We start from the raw sequence: 22,203 nt of genomic DNA, 5'->3' as shown, positions 1-22,203 counted from the left end.
TTTGGCAGCCATCATTTTTACTGGATAACTGCAAATATCCCTTTCCCCCCACCAATATTTATTTATTTATTTTTAAGAAATTTATTTATTTATTTTATTTTTATCTCGCCTTTATTATTTTTATAAATACTGTAACTCAGGGCAGTGAACATACCTAACCTAATACTCCTTCCTCCTCCTCCTTTCTCCACAACAACAACAACCTTGTGAGGTGAGTTGGGCGACTGGCCCAAGGTCACCCAGCCGGCTTTCATGCCTCAGGCAGGACTAGAACTCACAGTCTCCTGGTTTCTAGCCCAGCACCTTAACCACTAGACCAAACTGGCTCAATATTGCTCATTAACAAAATTGTAACTCATTAAAAAAAGTCACTATAGCCCACTTATTAAAGCACTGTAAAAAAAAAAAATCCTGGTCTTAAGTCACTCCGAAACCTAAAGCAAATAATTAAGGATACTTAGGAAATGGAGCAGGTCTATCAAGTTAGAACACAAAAGCAATCCATACACGAAGATTGTGAACAGAAAGTTGCAATAGAATACTGGGGTCTTGGGGAAAAAGTGTGCACAGCACAAACTGGTGAAATCTTGTAGTAACTGTAGAGTGAAAGGTAATATCCAGTCTGTAAAGCTACTTTATTGGTGGAAAAGGGGGTAGGACTAAAGTAACTTAAGATAAGACTAGGTTCATCTGAATGAGGCAAATCTCCCCGGAACAGCACCCTCAAGTTATGGCAACAAGAAATGCTCTCTTACACATTAACAAATGACTCAAAAGGTTTGGACATTAACTCAGATAAAACTCAGATTAACTCTTTACAAGAATGTTGGGTACTTGGGGGTAAAGGAAATAAAAAACTGCTTAAGAGTAGGATAGGAAAAAACAGCAATTCCCTCAGTAGGACTTCAAACTACTAATATTGCTGCTGGACAAACTTGGAATGAGGAAAAGGGCAGGATCCTCAGCTTGTATCCACACCAAAATTTCTAAAATACGAGAAATACAAGACTAAATATTTGCAATGAGGTGGGCAAACCTGTACTATTTTGTAGAGGAATGTTGCATAGCCCCTTCCACAATGGCCCTATTCCTTGGGCAGTACCATGTAAAAACTAGTGAAAAACTCAAAGCTTGTGATGCATACTCCAGATTCACTGAAGAATGTGAAAGGGAATACATGGAAGGCTTTGCTTGTAGGGAGACATGTGTTCATAAAGTATTGCAGGAAGATTTTCAGTAGTCATAGAAAATGATGCAAGGACTGCTGTTTACATATTCAGATACCACTACTATTTCACTGGCATATATTATGAGGAACTACAGACCACCATGTTTTCTTCTTCAAAGTAAGTATTGTCTAGAGCAGTGTTTCTCAACCTTAGCAACTTTGTGTGGACTTCAACTCCCAGAATTCCCCAGCCACACTGGTTTAGAGTATGTAGCCTTAAAATATTTAAAAACAATGCTAAAACTTGTGAATCCACAGGTGATAGAATATCAAGCATGAAATTGATAGACAATTTTAACTAGTTGCAGAATTTATACTAAATATTTGTAGTAGAATGCCCAAAAATGCTTGCGCAAAATTAGCAGTCATGGTAAGAGATTCTCCTATGGATTAATATTTAGTTAAAAACAGAAAGCAGTGGATAATCATAGGAATCAAACTATGGTAAGGATCTGAATTAGGACTGACATTCATAAATGTTCTGGAATTAGGCTGAGCAGTAAAATCTGATATCCTGAAATTATTTAGAGTGATTTTAAAAAATGGAAGAGTACTAAAGTTTACATCAGACTGGTGGAAAAATGGGGAAATGCAGTTCAGTGTAAGCAAATGTAAACTGCTGAACAATGAGGAAAAAGAAAAAAGAAACTTCTGACTTCCCTCATTTATTGTTAATTGGGATTGATCAGGAAAACAAATCTGGGTTTTTGGTGGATAGCTTGATAATCTACATTGCTATCATGTTTGGAATACTGTGCACATGGCCATAACAACCCAAGAAACAGGTTTAAGAGCAGGGGGGAAAAAAATACACAGGAAGAAAACTATAATGATCAGTTTCTCAGATGCCAAGGTTGCAACACTCGAGAATAAAGGGACGGCAAAATAGAATAAACTATGCAATGTGTGGAAAGTAAACAGAGAAAAGCTTTATCCTCTCTCAGTACCAACCCCAAAGTCTTCTAATGAAACTGAATGATGTAAGGCTTGGGCAATTTTGTGCCAGTGAACTTTCAAAGGAACTTGACAAATGCATAGAGGCTAAGATTATCAGAGACTACTAGTTATCAAGGCTATGTATTGCCTCCAGAACTGGAAATAATACACCTCTGACTACCATTTACTAGGGAGCGCAAAAACTGTATCCTTTTTTGCTGTTTGTAGCCTTCCATAAGCATCTAGTTGGGCAATGTGAGGACAGAACATTGGTCTAATTGGATCTCTGGTCTCATCTAGTTGTCATTTGTTTATATATGCCTTGTTACATTCAACCTTATTTCAGCCTTACAAAGCTTTTGTCAATGTAATTGATGGAAAAAAGTTGGACTCTTTACTACATTGAAAAAAAAAATCTCCAATCATGAAACTTACTGAGTTGACTTTGTCAATATTGTTTTTCATTCTGAACTATCTTGGAGAGCTATTGTGAGAAATATAACCACCAAAGCATGCTCTACTCTGACATGGCCAATACATCAAGGAAGTGAGTGGCTTGATTCCTTTTATCTTTTTATCTTAGTGATGTTATTAAATGATTTAGAAAGGAAGTAAAGAGCCATCTTTTCAAGCAAACGTCCCTGCTTACTGGTAAGAAGTTCACTGTACGACATATAGCCAGAACAAAATCACATTTCTCAAGCTTGTAGAGCACCTCAATGACACTGCTGCACAAAGACAGTAGCTAATTGGGAACTGGCTCACCAAGGTCAAGAGAGAGTGTGTTTCAAAAATACACTTGCAAACCTTGCAGTCCAATCTCGTACATATTAGTCAGACCTGTTTTTGGTGGCCTTTGCAAGTAACAAGTTTTGTATCCTTTATTATTATTTTTTAATTTATTCCTTATTTCCAATTTTTCAGAATTCTCTCATTATCTCTAAAACTCAAGAAGGATATACTGATAATCTCACTGGGCTGTGAGCTTAAATCGAATCAGTTCAGCTATTCAGACTAGATTTGTAGGAAAACAAAATATTCTTAATATAACCTTCTGTTATAAACAATGTTTAAGCCCTAAGAGTCTTTATAGTAAGTTTATTACAAACACACACGCACACACAAAACCAATGAAAAAAAGATCATATTTTTACAAATCATATCAGTTTTCAAAACTCTGAAAAGTATTAAGGAAGAGCCTATTTATGAAGTGGGGCTTCAGCTCAGTAGAAGAGGCGAAAATGATTATATTTGAAAGCAGAAATGGGAAACAATTCAAACTCTTAGCTTTCTGACTTTTTCCAATTTCAAATATCAGCAGAAAAGTTTCTAAATCTAGGAATGAAGTACCACACAACTTTGGATTTGCAATGGAATGCAGAAATTCTCTGGCGTGCATTTATATGACAATCCTCAAGTTTATCAGAGATACAATTTGAAGCAATTATATTTAGCAATACACAAAGAAATCCATCACCCTAAAAGAGAATCTACAAGGAATGGGGGAGATGGGGGCATATTACCTTATGAGGAGCCAACTTAGAACACCAATCCATTACTTCATTAAAAGAAAACCACAATGTTTATACCTGAGCTTTAGCAGACATTCTAGCAGGATCTTCTAATTCACATATAAAATATGAACGATGTGGCTTAGAAACTACAGCAGGTATCTGAAGTGCAGAAAAGTACAAAACATTCACTCTGATTTGTGCAATAAAGCCCTATTTGTATCTACGCGGTAGCAAGACTCACTGATTACAATCACTCATAAGTGATTTTAGATTTTATCCTTCATGAATCAAGTTTCCAACCCGCTTGATTAAAAGATGAAGTCTCAGAATCCAGAAGAGTGAAACAAAGAGAATAGAATCTCCATAGAAAGAGCAAGGGAAGGAGGAAAAAAACTGCAAAATTTATATGGGTAGTCCTCACTTACCGACCACTTGTTCAGTGACCATCCAAAGTTGCAACAGTGCTGAATGAGAGATACTTACAACCGGTCCTTGAAGTTCTGGCCATCCCACCACCCCTTGGCCGCGTGATCACAATCTGGGCGCTTGGCAACAGGTTTGCACTTATGACAGTTGAAGCACCCCACGGTCATGTGATCACCATTTGCGACCTTCCCTGCTGGCTTCCCACAAGCAAAGTAAAAGGGGAAGCCAGCAAGGAAGGTCGCAAGTCACTCTGGTAAGTCCCCCTGACCTCCCTGTGCTTGCGCCGACACACAGCCTCCTTCCCCTGGCCTCCCTGTGCTTGTGCAGCACCACACCCTGCTTCCTCTGGCCTCCCTGCACTTGCATGGCACTGCAGCCTCCTTCCCCCAGCTTCCCCGTGCTCACACACGGCCTGTGTTGGGCCTTCCCCCATCCCCCCACGGCACCCCCACACTCCTTACCTGGGGCTCCTGCTGCTTCCTGCTTAATGACCCACACATCTTGGGGTTACAATGGCAATTGGGGCTGCTAGGATTGTTGTTGCTAAGTGATGCAGTCACTTGACGTGCTTTATGACCGCATTACTTACAAAGGGCAATCTCAGACCCAACTGCTGTTGTAACCCAAGGACTACCTGTACAGTTTATATAACTGTATGCTATTTACAGAAATCTGTTTTTAAAAATCAGAAATTGAATTATCTTAGTATAGAATATTATTTTCTTATAGCTCTTTAATCACTATATTTAATTTTTTCACCATCTGTCAATGTTAAGATATGGTATGGTTTCCAACTTTGAATGGACTTTTCAAATGTTACAATCTCAAAACAGATTCAGATGTGTTATGAGAGTTTTGTTTCAAGATCAGAACAGCATGCATCTTTTGTTGGACTTGGGGCAAAACGTCATTGATCTGGAGCCTTCTAAATGCAGCAAATGAAACAAAACTTGTTCATTATGAACACAGCAGTGTTTAGCCACATAAACAATTAAAGGAGGATCATTTACCTCTAGGTGAAGTCAATATTATTAAACCATTTTCCTTGTTTAGAATATTAACCTATCACAAATAAAGGAGTACAAGTGATTATATTGGATGGATTTTTTCCCATTTATTTGAAAAACTAAGTGTCTAGTGCCTAGTTTGCATTTTTTTTCTTCCTGCAATCAGCCACAGGAAAAGATGAGGACAAAAAGGAAAAAAAATCTATCAGACTCAGTGAATGTCCTGTTTTTTCTTCCCCACTGCTTCTCATGTAACCATTTCACATATGCTGAGATTTGCCTGGGTGGGCGGGGAGGAGGAGACTTCCGAGACCCACTGCAGCACCAGAGAACATATAAGATGGGGAAAAAAAGGAAAATCTCTATAGCTTCATCTACTTCATCAACACTGATTTCAATGGATGGGCTTCCCCCAAACTAAATGAAGTAAGGGAGAAAGGATTTTCTAAGAAATGTATATTACCATTTTTAGCTATGCTATGCTGGCCTGAGAGTGCTGAGTTTTCCTGTGGATTGTCATTTTATGTTTTACTGTTAACTACCCAGAGTTGACTGACTGGGGCTATAAAATAAAAATTATATAAATTGTGCTTCCCCTGTGAATATGACCTCTTTGCAGTAATCAGATTTTAGAGAGAATCTCATTTGGCATCAAACCTTTCTCCCAAGTTTGATTGCTGCCAAGGGGGATTAGGAGGAGAAACATCAAGTTAAATATTTAGAAAAAAGAAAATAAAACAATTTGAGGGGTATGTGTAGAGAGAAGAGAAGCAAGATACCAAAGCATCTGTAAAACAAACAACGTCGGCACAAAAAACCGTAATACTTCATCAGGCATATTGGTCATTGTAAACCAGAGCATATTTTAATCAATCAATAAACAGTAAATCACTTGGCATCTTAAAAGGCCTCACTATCAATCATTTCCATAAAGCTTAATAGATGTTTCCTCTGTGCAACTGGTAAGACCATTAACATTCCTCGGAGCTGGTTTGAAGCACTTAATATATCAAATCTTAGAAAGTGAAATATGCTTACGGATACTGAAAGTTTTGGCTACTTGACCTTTGTTATGGCCCTATTCTGCTGTAAAAGTTTTCTACAGAAAATACACTCTGCACACAGAAGATTCCAAACTTAGTCCTATGCATCCTATGTAGTCCCTTAGCATCCTCCTGGAAAAGGCTTTAGAGCTGCTGTTGGAGAATAAACTACAGGAATACAAGAATCAATCAATGATCTGATTTAAAAATGTACATAATTTAGCCTGTACTTTAAATTATACAACATATGTTAAAACCTATAAAGCCTCAAACACTATTAAACATTTTCCACAGCCAATCTAGGCAACTGGATTGGCTAAATTTAATATTTGTTCTCTCAAATGTCAAAGCACTAAATTCTTTGCAATGAGTTCCATGACTGGTGATTGGCCCTGACCCTTCTGGCCTTTTGCAAAGCACAGAAGACCTGGATGTGCTCTACAGCATCCGGATTGGGAGGTTAGATGGCCCGTGAGATGTTATTGTTCTGCTGAGTGACCACTGCAGGCTTTTAATGCTTTGTTGATATTGGTTTTTTGCATTGTTTATAATGTGTTATTAGCTGCCCAGAGTCACATCGGCGAGATATATAAATCGATTTAGTAAATTTAAAAACTGAATAAATAAATGAATGTATAGCACATAGACAATGCTTTCAATATTTTGTAAAATGAGGGCATGAAGCTCTTTTTTACAACTGCTGCACATTCAAAAAGACCACATTGCAACTTAGTGTGCAATGTGGGCAGCATGAGGACTGCACAGAGCTTTGGATTTGGAGTACCAGCCCTATGAGGTAGACTAGATCAGGAAACTGGCTCCACAGGAAGACTAGAACTGTATTTTATTGAGATAGGCTGTAGTAACAGAATCTTGCAAGTCTGCTTAGTCAGGAAGGAACCATTCACGTCTCTTCCTAACAGTATCTCCCCAGGCTTAAAGAATGTTTCTGCCCTTGTTGTTTCTGAAATGGCTTCTGAACATGCCCTTCAAGGCCATCTCCATGGCTCTCTACACAGAAGGAGAAAATGTATTTCAGAGCATGACACTCTGCATGTCTCAGCAATTCCTCAAAGGACCTTGTAGCAGCTGTGGGTGGCAGCCATTTAGTCCTGGAGAAAGGACACCGCTGCTTAAAGCACTTGCTGACAGGTACAATATGGGTGCCTCCCTGTAATCCAAAGCAACATTTCTCCTTCGACTCTGAAGTGCTGCACTGCCACAGGCAGCACCAGACCAGTGCTGTAATTTGTGCAGTTGAGCTATTCATATGCCACTAACTCCCTAATAAGCTCCTGACTGCTTTCAACGTTTTCTACAACAAGGACAGGGAACTATTTTGAACCAGAGGCACATTTGGAATTTTGAGTATGTGTGGCAGATGCACTTAAGATGGCTGTCATGGTGGACCTGGCCAGACAGAAAAACCCATTTAACTAAAAGACAAGTTAGCCCACCCAGGATGCTCTTTTCTATCACACTAGAGGAGCCAAAGACTTTGCTACAAATAAATACAATGCTTGATGTTAGCACTCTGCAGTGTGCCAGATTCCTACTGAATACTTTTTGTTAAAAGAGGATTTAAAGTAATATGTGGCACTGAAGGTGTCTAGGATACATTAGTACTTATGGCATTTATGTAAACAGAAAATTCAGTTATAGGATAACATGCTAAAAGGATGTTTAGTATATCACAGAAAAAGAAGTATCTTTTGATTCAGGTCATAGACCTGCAATAAAAATACTTGAGTTTGCTAGCTGATGGCATCTAAATGACTTTGCTGATTTCTTGGACCTGGTCAGTACATGAATGGGAAATCTCCAGGGAACCCCAGGGCTGTAGGCTAGTAAAAAAACAATTGCGAAAAAAGGCTAGATTAACAGCAAACAAATTCTATATTGTCAAGAGAATTATATGAAAATATCCAGGAGTTTAAGTTGAATCAAGGGAGACTACTTTTTTTTTCTTGATGAAATGTAATAAAAGAACACACAGAAGCCTTTAATGTGGTTCAAGCGTTGCAAATTATGTAGAAATGAAGGCAGTTATTCTTATTGGCTTTTCCCAAAACTATTTTTTGTGAAGTTATGGTGGGGACATGAAGTGAAAAAAATGTCATTTAAAAAAACAACAACAACAATTCTATTAAGGTAATAATTGCAATCTCCAAGTTTATGTACACACAAGCAGGTTGTCTAAGAATTACTATCTAGGCCTGAATATTCATTGTAAATACTTTTTCCATGAGTATTTTGGGCAAATCTGCACTGAGTGTCACTATCCTCTTACCTTTTTTCTGACATCTCCCAATCTACAAATGAAACTGAATAGGCCACATAATCTTGAAGAAGTTTAATGCAGATTAGAAATGCAACATAAAACTTTTCTGTGTTATATAAATCTGACCAGTTTAGAAAAGATGGAAAGGGAACACTTATCAACAAAACCTTTGAATAAAAAATTAAAATAATTTGTTCAGAACTGCAACAGTATAACACTAATTGCATAACCTGATATAATGCTAGTCAAGCCTTTGCTGTTAATTTACAAATGCTTTTGATTACTGTAATCAGTAATTCTGTATACAGAACTCTTCCACCCAACACTCATCATCTACAAATTTTCATGCTAAAGTTTTGCTGTATTTCAATTCTGTTTTTGAAAGTTGAACCCTAAGTGCACATGGCACCTCTAAGAGAGGCACACAACTCTGAAGAACATGCTTAGATTTTTCACGCAAAAACTTCTCAGTAAAATCCCTGGTCTGGAAGAGCAGATGAAAAGTTTTCTGCCCAAGCGTTAATAAAAATGACAGTCTGAGCAAACAGAAATCTGATTTTGTATAGAGTAGAAGTATCAGCATAACCTAAAATATTAATGAAACTACTGTCAAAATATTTTCAACTGCAAGAATCTTGTTGTTTGTATTATGCTATCACAAGATTTCAGCTGTTTATATTTCTACATAAAGAATGGAGGATTAGTTATGGTATCTCAGAAGGCACCACAGAATACACAGAATGAAGTTCTGCAGTTCACAGAAGAAATGTATCCATGTAAAATCAAACGGGTCAAAAAGGATCACAGTATTCTTCTTCAGATTCTTAAGCACTTAGCTAGATAACACAGATCTAGTACTTCTTACAATCTATTTAGGGTACACAAAATTAGGATGATTTTCCAAGCTCTGTCAATGTCAGCGTTTATTTATTTATGGCATTCATACCTTCCTTTCAGCCACAAAGGCTCCCAGAATGGCTTACAAATCAATAAAAACGAGAGACAATCCCTGACCTCAAACTTACAATCTAAAAAGAATGGCCTGAAAGGAAAAAAAAAAAAAAGAATGGGGAAAGAAATGGAAAGCAAGTAAATTCAGGCCCAGGATCTTTTATGTTACCTAGCTCTAGTAACAAATACCTAGATTAGCTTTAAAAAAAGCCAAAGTTGTCGATCTTATGATTAGCTGAAACAGTTTAAAGAGAAGAGTCAAATATTTCTGAGCTGTCAGTTGTGCCCCAAAACAGCCTGCTTCTAATCTCTCCCTCTGCTGCAATCTGATAGGCAGGGCTGCTGAACAACTTTTGGAAGACAAAGAGAACTGGTAGTTGCCTCTGGTCCCCTTCTCTGTCTTTGCTGTGGCTTGAAGGAATGATTCAGAGAAAGATCCTATTAAAAATCCTACAAGAAACACTTGCTAAAAATCTACCTCTCAATAACAAGATGATTACTATAGCTTCATGTTCTTTGGTCTGCAGGAAAAAACTCCTCTTAATCAAAACTCGTTCATACAAGACAAATAACACTTTAACAGCCCAAGCAAATCAAGTCAATTAAATTTAGGTCCTCCTATTCTTACGTCTTTTCAAAATGTATTGTAGGACTTTACTTGCTTGTCCAGAACTTGTCCCTAAATGTGCTAGTGAGAGATCCCATAAGAACAGTGGCCACAATACTGATAGCCATTTAGCAATCAAAACTGTTATATACCATTTTCACAGTAGCTGAATTATTTACTCAGAAAATTGCCATGAAAACCAGAAAATTGCCATGTTAAACAATGTGTTGATTTTATTTGTATTCTAAATGTTTAAATTGTATGCTTTAAATAAACACTCCTTACATTTTTTAATATAATACTACAGTATTTTTTGTGTTTTTTTCAAGTTTGCCTTTGAACTGGTTATTTCTTTCTATATTAACACAAACAGAAGAAATAATAATCCTAGAACAGGCCAAGATTATTTTACTTACAAATTCATAATCACCATCCAGAGGAACTCTCCAATCTGAGGAACATCTTTCAGGTACCTGTCTTCCATAGCTGTTTCGCCGATTCTCTTTTTCCTTTTGTTCAAAATATTCGAGGAAAGATGGTCTGACAGACTGCATGGTTTCATCTCTCCCTACAAGTAAGACACATATATTTATTGACTCAAGAGAGAATGTGTTTCATGTATTGATAACCCCTTTTAAGCAAACATCACATTCAATTATGTCCATCTCGTGACTAATTCCAAGTAAATATTAAAAATCTGATTCACAAAGAACTTTGCAAACACGTCACAGCAGCCTATCAGTGAATGTGGTAAGCACTGAGAAGTAGGCTTCACTTCACTGCTGTTATCACCATAATCCTATACCAGCCTTCTTCAACCTTTTGAACGTGGAGGAACCCTTGAAATACTTTTCAGGCCTCGGGGAACCCCTGCACATTCAGGCTCAAATGTATATAATACAAAATTATTATATTCGTTTCATGGGTAGGCCTATATGTGTAATGGTTGCCTATTCTAAAACACCATCAGACTCATGAGTAGGAATTCAAAGATATCTGATTTACTAAAGAATAGTATGCAGGATCAGAGAGAAAGCTGAGAATGATGAAAGCGTGCCAAATTCAAACTAAAAACCCTCGGTGCAAATGAAATCTCTCCCCCCGTAGAATTTTCTCAAGTTCACAATCCCAGGTGCTCCTAACGGTTTCTGATGGTCTGCGGGAAAAGTCCTTGAACAGAGAAAATAACCCAAACACATTCCATTGTACTGATTTCACATACAGAGCTTGATACAAGGTCTCACAGCAGCTCCCTCCCAAACAGAAATGCACGTCAGCGCCATGGCATGTGAAACGTTACGATGTATAAACTACACTGAATCAGTGAACATGACATACTGCCCCCCCAAAATGAAGAATACATTAAGCAGCAGGCTTCAAAGGATAAGCAAGGTGGAAACGGTTAACTAAATCAGGAGTGTTAACATGGTGGGCAGACACCCATTCAGGATGAGGAAAGTGTTTCCTTCAGACCAGATACTGCAGGGTGCCTCGAAGCTTGCGAGAATCAACGATGTCCTTGACTTCAAAGTGTTGTTGGCCATCAATCATAACTGGAGCAGGAGGAGGAGGTTGAGGGTGCCAACGTGGTTAGTGGTGCACAGGCTTAAGCAAGCTGCAATGGAAAACAGGGTGCAAGCGTTTCAAATTGTGAGGCAGTTCCAATTTAACAGTAACTGGATTGACAAGATGAACAACAGGAAAAGGACCAATGAATTTGGGAGTGAGTTTTTTGGAGGGTTGAGGTGATTTGATAAATTTAGTAGCTAGATACACCTGATCCCCAACTTTGAAGTCGTGTTGTAAAGAACGATGCTTATCAGCTTGAGACTTGTAAGCAGCCTGGGCATCAGCCAAAGCTTGTTGAATTACTGGCCAGGAATCAGACAGTTTAACAGCCCAGTCAGACGCAGAACATGTTTGGGAAGGGGGCTGTGGCAGTTCAGGGATGGGAACAAAGTCGTGACCAGAAACCACACGAAAAGGGGTTTGTCCAGTACTTTGATGCACAGCATTGTTGTAAGCAACTTCAGCAAAAGGTATCAACTCCACCCAATCGTCCTGATGGTAGTTAACGTATGCTCTAAGAAACTGTTCAAGAGTGGCATTTAAAATCTCAGTAGAACCGTCAGTCTGTGGATGGGACGATGTGGACAGTGCTTGTTTAGTGCCAATCAGTTTTAAAAATGATTTCCAAAATTGGGAAGTAAACTGTATGCCGCGGTCAGAAATTAAACGGGAGGGGCTACCATGGAGGCGGTAGATGTGGTGGAGAAATAGGCGCGCTAATTGCGAGGCTGACAGGATGGATCCACATGGAATGAAATGAGCTTGTTTAGAGAAAAAATCCTTTACAACCCAAATGACAGTTTTCTTCAGACTGGGAGGTAGGTCCACAATGAAATCCATAGAAATCTCGTCCCAGGGGCGGGACGGGCTAGCCACTGGCTGTAGAAGCCCCTGTGGTTTCCCTCCTTTTCGTTTTGACATGGCACAAACTGGACAGGAAGCAACATCGTCTTTTACATCACACCTTAAGGTTGGACACCAAAATTGACAGAGAACCAAATGCAAGGTTTTGACAAAACCAAAGTGTCCAGCAAGTTTATCATCATGGGAACGCTGCAAAACATCAGCTCTTAAAGTTTCAGGCACATAAAGGCGGTGCTCCACCCATGCCAGACCGTTTTCAAAAGAAACATTGTCTCTATTAGCTAGCAACCAAGTGTCAGATTTCAGTGCCTGGAGAAAGTCCTTCTGTAACTGACAAGGAACTTGCACTTTTTGCTTCCCAGACTGGGCTGGGGGCGGGGTTGCCTGCACACAGGTCTGGCTCCGAGTGACAGCAATCAAGCCCAGTTGTGGTTCAGTGAGAACAGTCCCAACCACATCTGCCACCTGGTCAAGGTCCTGAGGTAAACATGACAAAGCATCGGCCAGAAAGTTTTTCCTTCCCAGAATAAATTTTAACTGGAAGTTAAAGCGACTGAAAAACTGAGCCCAGCGAATCTGTTTAGGGCTGAGATGTCGTGGGGTGTGGAGGGCTTCTAAATTCCTGTGATCTGTCCAAACCTCGAAAGGGCATTTAGCACTTTCAAGGAGATGGCGCCAGGTTTCTAAAGCTGCTTTTACAGCAAACGCCTCCTTTTCCCAAACATGCCAATGGTGTTCTGTTTCAGAAAATTTCCTGGATAGATAAGCGCAGGGTTTTAAGCGATTTTCTGAATCCCTTTGTAACAAAATAGCCCCAAGTGAGGAGTCAGAAGCATCAACTTGGACCACAAAGGGGCGTTCAGGATCAGGGTGCTGTAGAATAGGCTCAGCAGTGAAAAGGGTTTTTAATTTCTCAAATGCTGCCTGGCATTCAGGCGTCCAATTCAGCACTGCCCCACGGTTTTTTACTTTGCGTGTCTCCCCCAAGCCCTCGGTACGGAGTAAATCAGTGAGGGGCAGAGCAATCTCAGCGAACCCCTGGATAAATTGCCAATAGAAATTACTGAACCCTAGGAAACTTTGTAATTGCCTCCGGGTGCGGGGACGTTCCCAACTTAGAATTGCCTGAATTTTTGCAGGGTCCATTTCTATACCCTGGTCAGACACTCGATAGCCCAGACAGTCAAGCTGAGTTTTGTGAAACTCACATTTGGAAAGTTTGGCATAGAGTTTGGCACCTCTAAATTTGCGTAACACCTGTCTGAGGAGGTGTTCATTTTCCTCCTCGGTTTCAGTATAAATGAGATCATCTAAATAAACCAGGACCCCTTTAAACAAATGATCATGTAATACTTCATTAATCAATTGCATGAAGACTCCGGGCGCCCCTGCCAACCCAAAATGGAGGACTTTGTACTGAAACGATCCTAGTGGGCAATTAAAAGCAGTTTTCCACTCATCCCCAGCTTTTATGCGAATGCGGAAGTAGGCTTCGCGAAGATCGAGCTTGGAGAAAATCTTGCCCTTTGACAAATGAGCTAACATGTCCTTCATGAGGGGCAGTGTCATGAGTGAGGATAGCGAGCAGGGGGCTCCCATCCAGGCTGTAAAGCGCATGTGTAGTACTGAGGAATTAGGTGGCCATTCAAAGAGACACAGATCGGGCCTGCCTTAGTCTTTGGGGTTTATATGTCTGGGTTTTCCCACGCTTCTTCAGTTTGTTAGGATTCTCTGTTATGTAGCAGTAATAAAACACTAGAGACCTATTCCTTGTCTCAGCGTGGTTCCTGGCTGTTAAGACAGGCAGAGGGTACTTGTTGACAATAGAGACGGAATTTAACCCTCGATAGTTCGTACAGAGTCGAAGCGTGCCATCTTTCTTTTCCCGGAATAACACAGGAGCCCCAACTGGGGAATTAGCAGGTTCAATAAACCCCCTTGACAGATTTTTGTCAATGAAGTCCCGTAATGCCTCGAGCTCCTTCTGAGTCATTGGATAGATTTTTGGCTTGGGCAATTGCGCATTGGGGACCAACTCTATTGCACAGTCAGTTTTCCAGTGGCGGGGTAACTGATCTGCTTCCATCTCCCCAAATACGTCTGCAAATTCTTGGTATTGAGCAGGCAAGCCTTCTAAATGTGGCAAGTCAGGGCGGGGCGTGGCGATCGCTGCCCTTCCAACCCCCGCACGTGCAACTATCTCTGCTGTAGGAGCTTGGTAAAATCCATCTTTAAAAGTCACAGTTCTGTGCTCCCAGTTTATATAGGGGCTTCGATAGGTCAACCAGGGGATCCCCAGGATTACCAAGGGGTTGCCAGCAGGTGCTACAACGAATTTCAAAGTCTCACGGTGGCTGCCCATTTGCATTGCCACAGTTCCAGTGAAATGGGTTGCCACCGCCCCCCCCCCGCTGTTGAACCATCCAACTGTGTGAAGATCAAAGGATGCTGGAGGGGGAAACTAGGCAGTTCCAAAGCAGCAACCAGATCAGGGTGAATTAAACACCTGGAACACCCAGAGTCAACTAAAGCCCAGACCTCTGTAGTTTTTGTGTGGGAACCCAATTTCACTTTTACTGCTAAAGTGGGACAGTCAGAACTCACCATAGCATCTTTGAGCCCATCCTCTTCCACCTGCCCGCTGGCGCCCTTCATGGCAGGTGGCTGGTGTTTCCCGCCGGCTCCTTACGAGTCGTCTTCAGCCTCTCCTGAGAAGTAGATTACTTCTTCAGCGTTGGCTGTCCCTTTGGCTGCTGTCATTCGCCGCAAAGGGGGGGGGCAATTTGGCCGGTGGCTTGCCCGCTTGATCTCCAGCCTTGGCTTTTAGGCAATCAGCTGCTTGATGGCCCTCCTTTCCGCATCAGAGACACTGACCCCTCGCGTAGCACTGATCTCTCTCTTCATCCCAGGCTCTATAGCTTGGCCGGGCAGCAGTCGCAGCACTTCGGGGTCCTGTCATGATGGCGGGTGGTTTTTCAGGTTTTCTAGTTTGCATGAAGGTATGCTGAGCGTGCTCAGCCTTTCCTGCCAGACAGATCCAGTCATACAATGACTCGGGGTCATCTCTACACAATGCCCAATGCAGGATGTCCCGGTTGAGTCCCTCTCTAAAATGCTCTATTAGAGTTGACTCAGACCAGTCAGTGATTTTCCCAGCCAGAGCTTTAAACTCTAGGGCTACTGACATTTGGCCCTGGGTAAGATCCTTCAGCGCCTTCTTAGCTCTTGCCTTGGCCAGAGGATCTTCAAAATGCAGCTTTAACGCCCACATGAAATCATCGAAATAATCCAGTGCAAGGGAGTCAGCATCGGTTAATTGAACATACCAGTCAGCCGCTCGACCCTTCAACTTGGTGGCAGTGGCAGTTATTTTAGCCTCTTCGGAAGGGAAGCATGCCCCAAACTGCCTCATATAACTTTTAGCATTAGTTAAAAAGAAAGATAACTTTGTTGGAACCCCATCAAATTTGACAGAAAAATCTCTCACTCCGCCTCTGGTTGGAGTGGAACCAGCAGGCGCTTGAGTGGTTTGGCCCCAGGTTACAGTAGCTTTCCCTTTTCGGGGTGGGGATACTGATGGCCGGGCTCTGCGGGGTGGAGATTCATCCCGGAGCCGTCTCCGGCCCCGCTCCGCTGGCGGTCTGGATGGGAGGATGGGGGATGGTTGCGGGAAGCTGGGATCTCCTCCGCGTCTCCCCTGCCCCTCCAGTGACAAAGACAGGTTTTTCAACATGTACTCCATCGATTCTATTTTGGCTTCCACCACTCTTAGTCTCTCAGGGGTTCGAGAGTCCCCTCTCCTTCGCGTGCCCGGCTTCCTCTCAGTTGACACCATAGTAGATTCTTTGCCTGGGGTTAGCGGGAACCGATACTTCCAGGACGTCCCTGACATCCCTGGTTGGGGTTCCCCCACTTCATCCAAGGTGATCAACTTTGCGAGCAATTCGCTGGGTGCCGGTTGCTTTGGCTCTTCCCCGTTGTCAGATTCCTCTGCATCAGAATTGGAATTCGATTCATCCCTTGACAGGTCTCGGGATTCTGAAGGTTCTGTGGTGAGATTCAGTTCTCCGCTCTTGACCGTTGACTCGGGCATCAAGCTAGCCGTCTCGAGTCCCCCGGTCGTGGATTTTGACTCAGCCATCGTTAACTATTTTCCCTCACAAGAGACTGATCTTGGTAGGAGCTAATGGTACAACTTTGGGGATTCTCAGCTTTATGTAATGGTTGCCTATTCTAAAACACCATCAGACTCATGAGCAGGAATTCAAAGATATCTGATTTACTAAAGAATAGTATGCAGGATCAGAGAGAAAGCTGAGAATGATGAAAGCGTGCCAAATTCAAACTAAAAACCCTCGGTGCAAATGAAATCCCTCCCCCCGTAGAATTTTCTCAAGTTCACAATCCCAGGTGCTCCTAACGGTTTCTGATGGTCTGCGGGAAAAGTCCTTGAACAGAGAAAATAACCCAAACACATTCCATTGTACTGATTTCACATACAGAGCTTGGTACAAGGTCTCACAGCAGCTCCCTCCCAAACAGAAACGCGCATCAGCGCCATGGCATGTGAAACGTTACGATGTATAAACTACATTAATCAGTGAACATGACAGTATGTATCCATTAACAGTGCTCTTAAATAAAAAATAATGAAATTTACCTCTTTAATGTGAAGTTGCCTGAATTTGAAATAATTTTTTAAATAAATCGTGACCTCTCGCGGAACCCTAGGACTCCACAGAACCTTGCCCTATACTGTGCTTAATAACTTTTTGTCTTTTGCTACCACTCCACTAGATGTCTTTTTACTCATTTCTCAGAGCTCCTTGGAGAACTATGGCGCACCCTAGGATTAGTTACTGGGTAAAGGCCACTCAGGAGCAATTTCATCCAATACTCTTATACTCTATCTTATCCCCATTGCAGAAGGTCTTCAATCAGGGATGGATTTTTCAAATAGGAAATAAATGCTTGATGATTCTAGTAACAGAACTGAAATCAAATTTTATTGTTTAGAAGAAAGGCAGGAACGAGTTTAGCAAGCCTAATTTACAAACTGGAGGAAAATGAGGAATACCATTAATTGTATTCATCTCCTAAAATCACTCAGATTAGAATCATTAGGTATCAATCAATTTCTATACCTCAAAACCCATGTACTACAGTGCCCCAGGGCAGTGATTAACATGTAGAACTAGGATAGGGAGACCCTGGTTCAAGTCCATTGTCAGCCAGAGAAGTTTAGTGGTTGCCTTTCAACCAATTCCAATCTCCCACTCTAGCCTAGTCCACAGTACTGTAGCTGTGGGGGGGGGGGGGGAAACTGGAGGAGATAATGCTATATGAAGTCCAGAGCTCCTAGAAGAAGGGCAGGCTATAAATTTAACAGAAAAGGTTGGGTTTGACTTATAAACCATTAAAATATTTCAGCAACTGTTTTGCTTGAATTCTAAAGATCTTTAAAAAGACATTAATGATGTTGTCAAGGAGTTCTGTTCCAATGTCATTTTAGATAACACACTAGGAAACCGTTTTCAATTATCTCCATTTCATACAGAGAAGAGGAATCAAGTGAAGACTTTAAGAGCAGGGAAAAACAACACAGTATGTAGCTGGTGTATTAGTTTTACGGTATTCACTAGCAATAGCCCACTCTCACTATGTCATGAGACATGAAAGCTTACGCAAATAAATGCCTCACTCTGTAACTAGTTCTTAGTGTAATTAAGGCATTTTAGACATATCCTTTTAAGTGACCAATCCAGAACAGGGAAAGTATTCAAAAGTTTTAGTTTCTCAGCAGAGGCAATGGAATAGCCTTGCTTCTCTATTCTTTTTCTGCTCTGCAGCTTGAAGGAATAGCTATCAGTTAACTGAGAAAGGGCAAAAGGCAACAGACATCTTAGTGAAGGGAATGGAATGTCAAGCTTCTGTTCACTCCCATGAACATTCAATTATGAGGTACACATATATGTGACAATCCATGTATTAAACAACAGAGAACATTTTCAAAAGTTTTCAACAGATTTCTTCAAAGTATCCCAAAGAAAGCAAAAGATGTTTTCACAAAACCTTTTAATTCACAAACTACCTCATTCAATGAATTCTGAGGGAGGTCCGCATGATGCTGCCCTCCACTTGTAACCCACTCCTCTTTCCACTTAAAAGGCAAAATTGTGGCATGATATTTACGACTGGTAAACCTTGAAGTCCTCCATGTCAATGCAATTTATGCTTCATGGTTATTCAGAGGCTGCATATTAAATGCCAACTAAAACATTTAGTCCACAATTTTATATGCACTTATGTGTTATGAATGTAGTTGGGCTTCTCAATTAGCATGCATAAGACTACTCTAAAATTACTGTATCAGTTTCACTGCACAATATTCTATATTTTAATGGTTTTTCTTCTACTTTAAGGCATTCTAAAGCTCTCATGTAATAAGGCAGGCTAGAAACATAATTTCTGCAACACAAAAGGTAAACTGCATGGCAATTCAGAATGTGTACCAACTGGCAAGTGTAGCAGAAAAAAAAGTGCAATCTCTCCAATATATTTTGAAGTTTCTATAAAACTCATAAAAAGCTTTTCTAAAGCACAACACTCAAAACCATTATTCAATAGCAAATTGTAACACAAACAGTGCAAAATGTTCATCTTGGTCCAGGATAGATGCAAAAGTTTGCTGAAAACAGCCAGATCTGCACTGTCTGCTCAGAAATATAAACATTGGTTGATTTTCCCTTAATGGAAATTCCACAAAATCAGTATAACCACTAAAGAAGTATCACTCCTGGTCTTCATTAATCTTTGGGAAGATTATCTTATGAAAAGCCTTCCCAACAAATATCAATGATCATGGAGGGATCTACAAAAGATAGTACTGTCTTCAGTTATATTTTAACTACAATATTTTCACATGAAAAATATGTCCTACTATAAAGCCAATTAAAATCCCAACTGATAATGTTCTGTATTTTTGTATATTTAAAAAAAGGTGATCTGCTAAGAGGCTGGCCCATGTAACTCTAGAAGTACGCTAGCTAGTTCACTGGTTTGAAGAAAGTCAAACTGACGTTTGTACAGTTTGGTCTAGTGGTTAAGGCAATGGGTTAGAAACCAGGAGGAGACTGAGAGTTCTAGTCCTGCCTTAGGAATGAAAGCCGGCTGGGTGACTTTGGGCCAGTTGCTCTCTCTCAGTTCAGCTCAGCTCACCTCACCTCACCGGGTTGCTGCTGTGGGGAAAATAGGAGGAGGAAGGAGTATTAGGTATGTTCGCCGCCTTGGGTTATTTATAAAAATAATAAAGGCTGGATAGAAAATAAATAAATAAATAAACAAACAAACAGGTTGTACCCTACAAAACATCTCCATGTGAAAGGAATTCATGTAAAATGGCTGTCAAATACAGTATCTGCAAAATGAATCATAGGAAGACGTAAGATAAAACCATCAATACTCCCAGCTTATTTACCAAGATGATTCATATATAAATGCAGTATTGTTTTGAAGTGTGATGGATTCCTGCACGTAAAGTGCCACCTACACACATTTATGAGTTTGCTCTGCAAGATCAAATCAATGTGTCCAAATTGTTAAAATTATTTCTTTTTGAAATCATTCAGTGTTTCACATACTACAGTGTACACCTTTTGAACATTTTCATCAGAAGCTTTAAGTTGGTAATGTGAAGTGTGGTTAGACACAGGGTTTATCACAGGCAGTCCAGGAACTTGCATACAAGAAAAATGTGGATCTGAGTCCTGGAATACAAACCACTCTTTAAGCCAATACAAAGTTCACTCATAAATCCATTTTCCCCACATATATTTCCTAAAGCAAATACAAATACTGCACACATACGCACAAATCACCTTCCATCCAGAAAGCAGGTAGAAACCCTTGTTCTGTTTCTCTCCTCTTATTCCATTACCCTTTATTCCTACACCTCTCTACCGCTCACCTGATGCTGTCCAATCACTTATATTGTTCTTCAACGTCAACAAGGGTTGTTCAGCGGCCATTTCCATGACATGAGAAGGCATTGTTCAAAAATTAAATGAAAATAGTGGTAGAAATATTGGTTCTTTACTTTGCAAGCATGGGCCAGCTATTTTGCAACTTTTTTATTTAAAGTTTAAATAAAGTTTTTATCTAAAGGGAGAGACTATCCAATTCCCAGGAATAATCCAAAAATCCCAGACCTCAGCAACTAAAGAACAGGTATTTTAATATTTGCCAAGCTCCCCAGAACAAATCTTTTCTAAACAACGCTGAATTGAAGAAATAGATGTTTTATCAAATCACAAGGAATCCTGACTTGATGTAATACAGGAAAATTAGCAATGTTTTGTTCCCTGGCATCTTAGGCTGGAAGAACTAGAAAAGTCATTTACTCAAGAGCCCTCCTGCCAGATTATATATTTCTCAGATAAATAAATAAATGGGCTGCCAGATACACAGCAGTTTCATGTGGCAATAAATAAAAATTAAAATAGCACACAAATCGGAACTTTTTATTAATGTTTCATAGCTGTTCATGCCTTGGGGCATCATGCAAGATGTTATACAGACCTGCCTCATTTTAATGTAGCCCTGCCTCATTTTAATATAATTATGTAAGGACTTTAGGAAGTTTCTTGTGGATTATCTCAAGTCCTCTCCTTGTCCGGAAAGGAATTACAAAGAGCCGGTCTACTCAGTGGCTCTTCATTTCGCCATGGTCATTGGCTCCCCTTTTCGGAGCTGTCTTCAGTCCACCATTTCTACCCTGGAAGTCTTGAACAAGTTACTCCTTAGTAAGTTAAAGAACATGTAGTAGATGTTAACCAAACTGAGGTGCTGGTTTCTATATACATTTTCGGCTTCTCTGAATTTTTCAGATAAAATGTTATGGTACTTTCATATAGGCTCCAACTTCTAAATGGCATCACAGAGACGAATGGTGCCACTGCAGCATCTCATTTTGGTATATGTACTACTGGGACTAGAAATACTAGCCAATTATATTAGAAAATCCTATTTGATGGAACAGTTGTCAAATGAAGGTATTTTCATTATCACAGTTCAGGGTCCAAGATCTTTTGTTCCTACTGGAACAGAAACAGAAAATAAAGCATTTGGCTATGACAACAGCACTTTTCAGATGAAAGGTACTTAAAGGAAGTATACATAAACAGTCTAACAATAAGCCAATAACAGAGATTTAAATTTGCTGATGGAGATTCCATGACAGCCAGTCTTTATTATTCTGAATAAGGGGGGGTAGGGTATCTGTAGTCCTCAGCCTGATCCAGCCCATTTTCAAACACCATCTTGTTTTGCTTTGTTTTGGCCAGCTTCCCCTCCCATATCAAAATCAGTTGCATTATGTTCAGGTTCCAGAAAGTTACAGCACTTATGGAAGATGGACAGAGTCCTGATTCCTGTTACATACAGTAACTTCTTTCCAACATTCTGTTGAGCTGGAAAGACTAACTAGAAAGCAAAGTATGAGGAACATGGCTTCTGGAATTCTTTCTAATCCATTTATCAGCAGTGGCTATAGAAGGTATGTGTGTATTCTTCTGTATAATGAAGTTATGTTGCATCTGTGTGTGTGTCCATGTGTGTTTTTATTCCTGCTTTGTCCTGGGAAGGCCAGGAAAGGAGGGGGGCTTAGAACAGAGCGAGCATCAACATTCTGAACCACTGCCCAACCATTTCTCCCACAGGGAGACACTGGGTTTTTTTTTTTTTTATGCCACAGCTCTTAGTCCAATCCAACCCATTTCT

The 22,203-nt window shown here is 40.3% G+C and overlaps 1 protein-coding gene across 3 annotated transcripts in view; it reads right to left on the bottom strand.

The window, feature by feature from the left end:
* STK4 (serine/threonine kinase 4) overlaps positions 1-22,203 on the bottom strand; it is an 82,525-nt gene that overhangs the window by 20,679 nt on the left and 39,643 nt on the right. For 2 of the 3 annotated variants that reach the window (XR_010067536.1, XM_063297140.1), the window contains exon 10: positions 10,410-10,561. Coding sequence is in view for 2 of the 3 variants with exons in the window: in XM_063297140.1 (XP_063153210.1) it covers positions 10,410-10,561 (152 nt within the window). In the remaining variant the exon portion in view is untranslated. Of the gene's footprint in view, positions 1-10,409; positions 10,562-21,138; positions 21,224-22,203 lie in introns of those variants that run through there. The other variant, XM_063297141.1, reaches the window with a different exon arrangement.

This window comes from Candoia aspera, chromosome 3 (genome assembly GCF_035149785.1).
Source record: "Candoia aspera isolate rCanAsp1 chromosome 3, rCanAsp1.hap2, whole genome shotgun sequence".
NCBI classification, from domain to species: Eukaryota; Metazoa; Chordata; class Lepidosauria; order Squamata; family Boidae; genus Candoia; species Candoia aspera.
The sequence above is the reverse complement of the archived record's forward strand: the minus strand, read 5'-3'. Positions and strand labels throughout refer to the sequence as shown.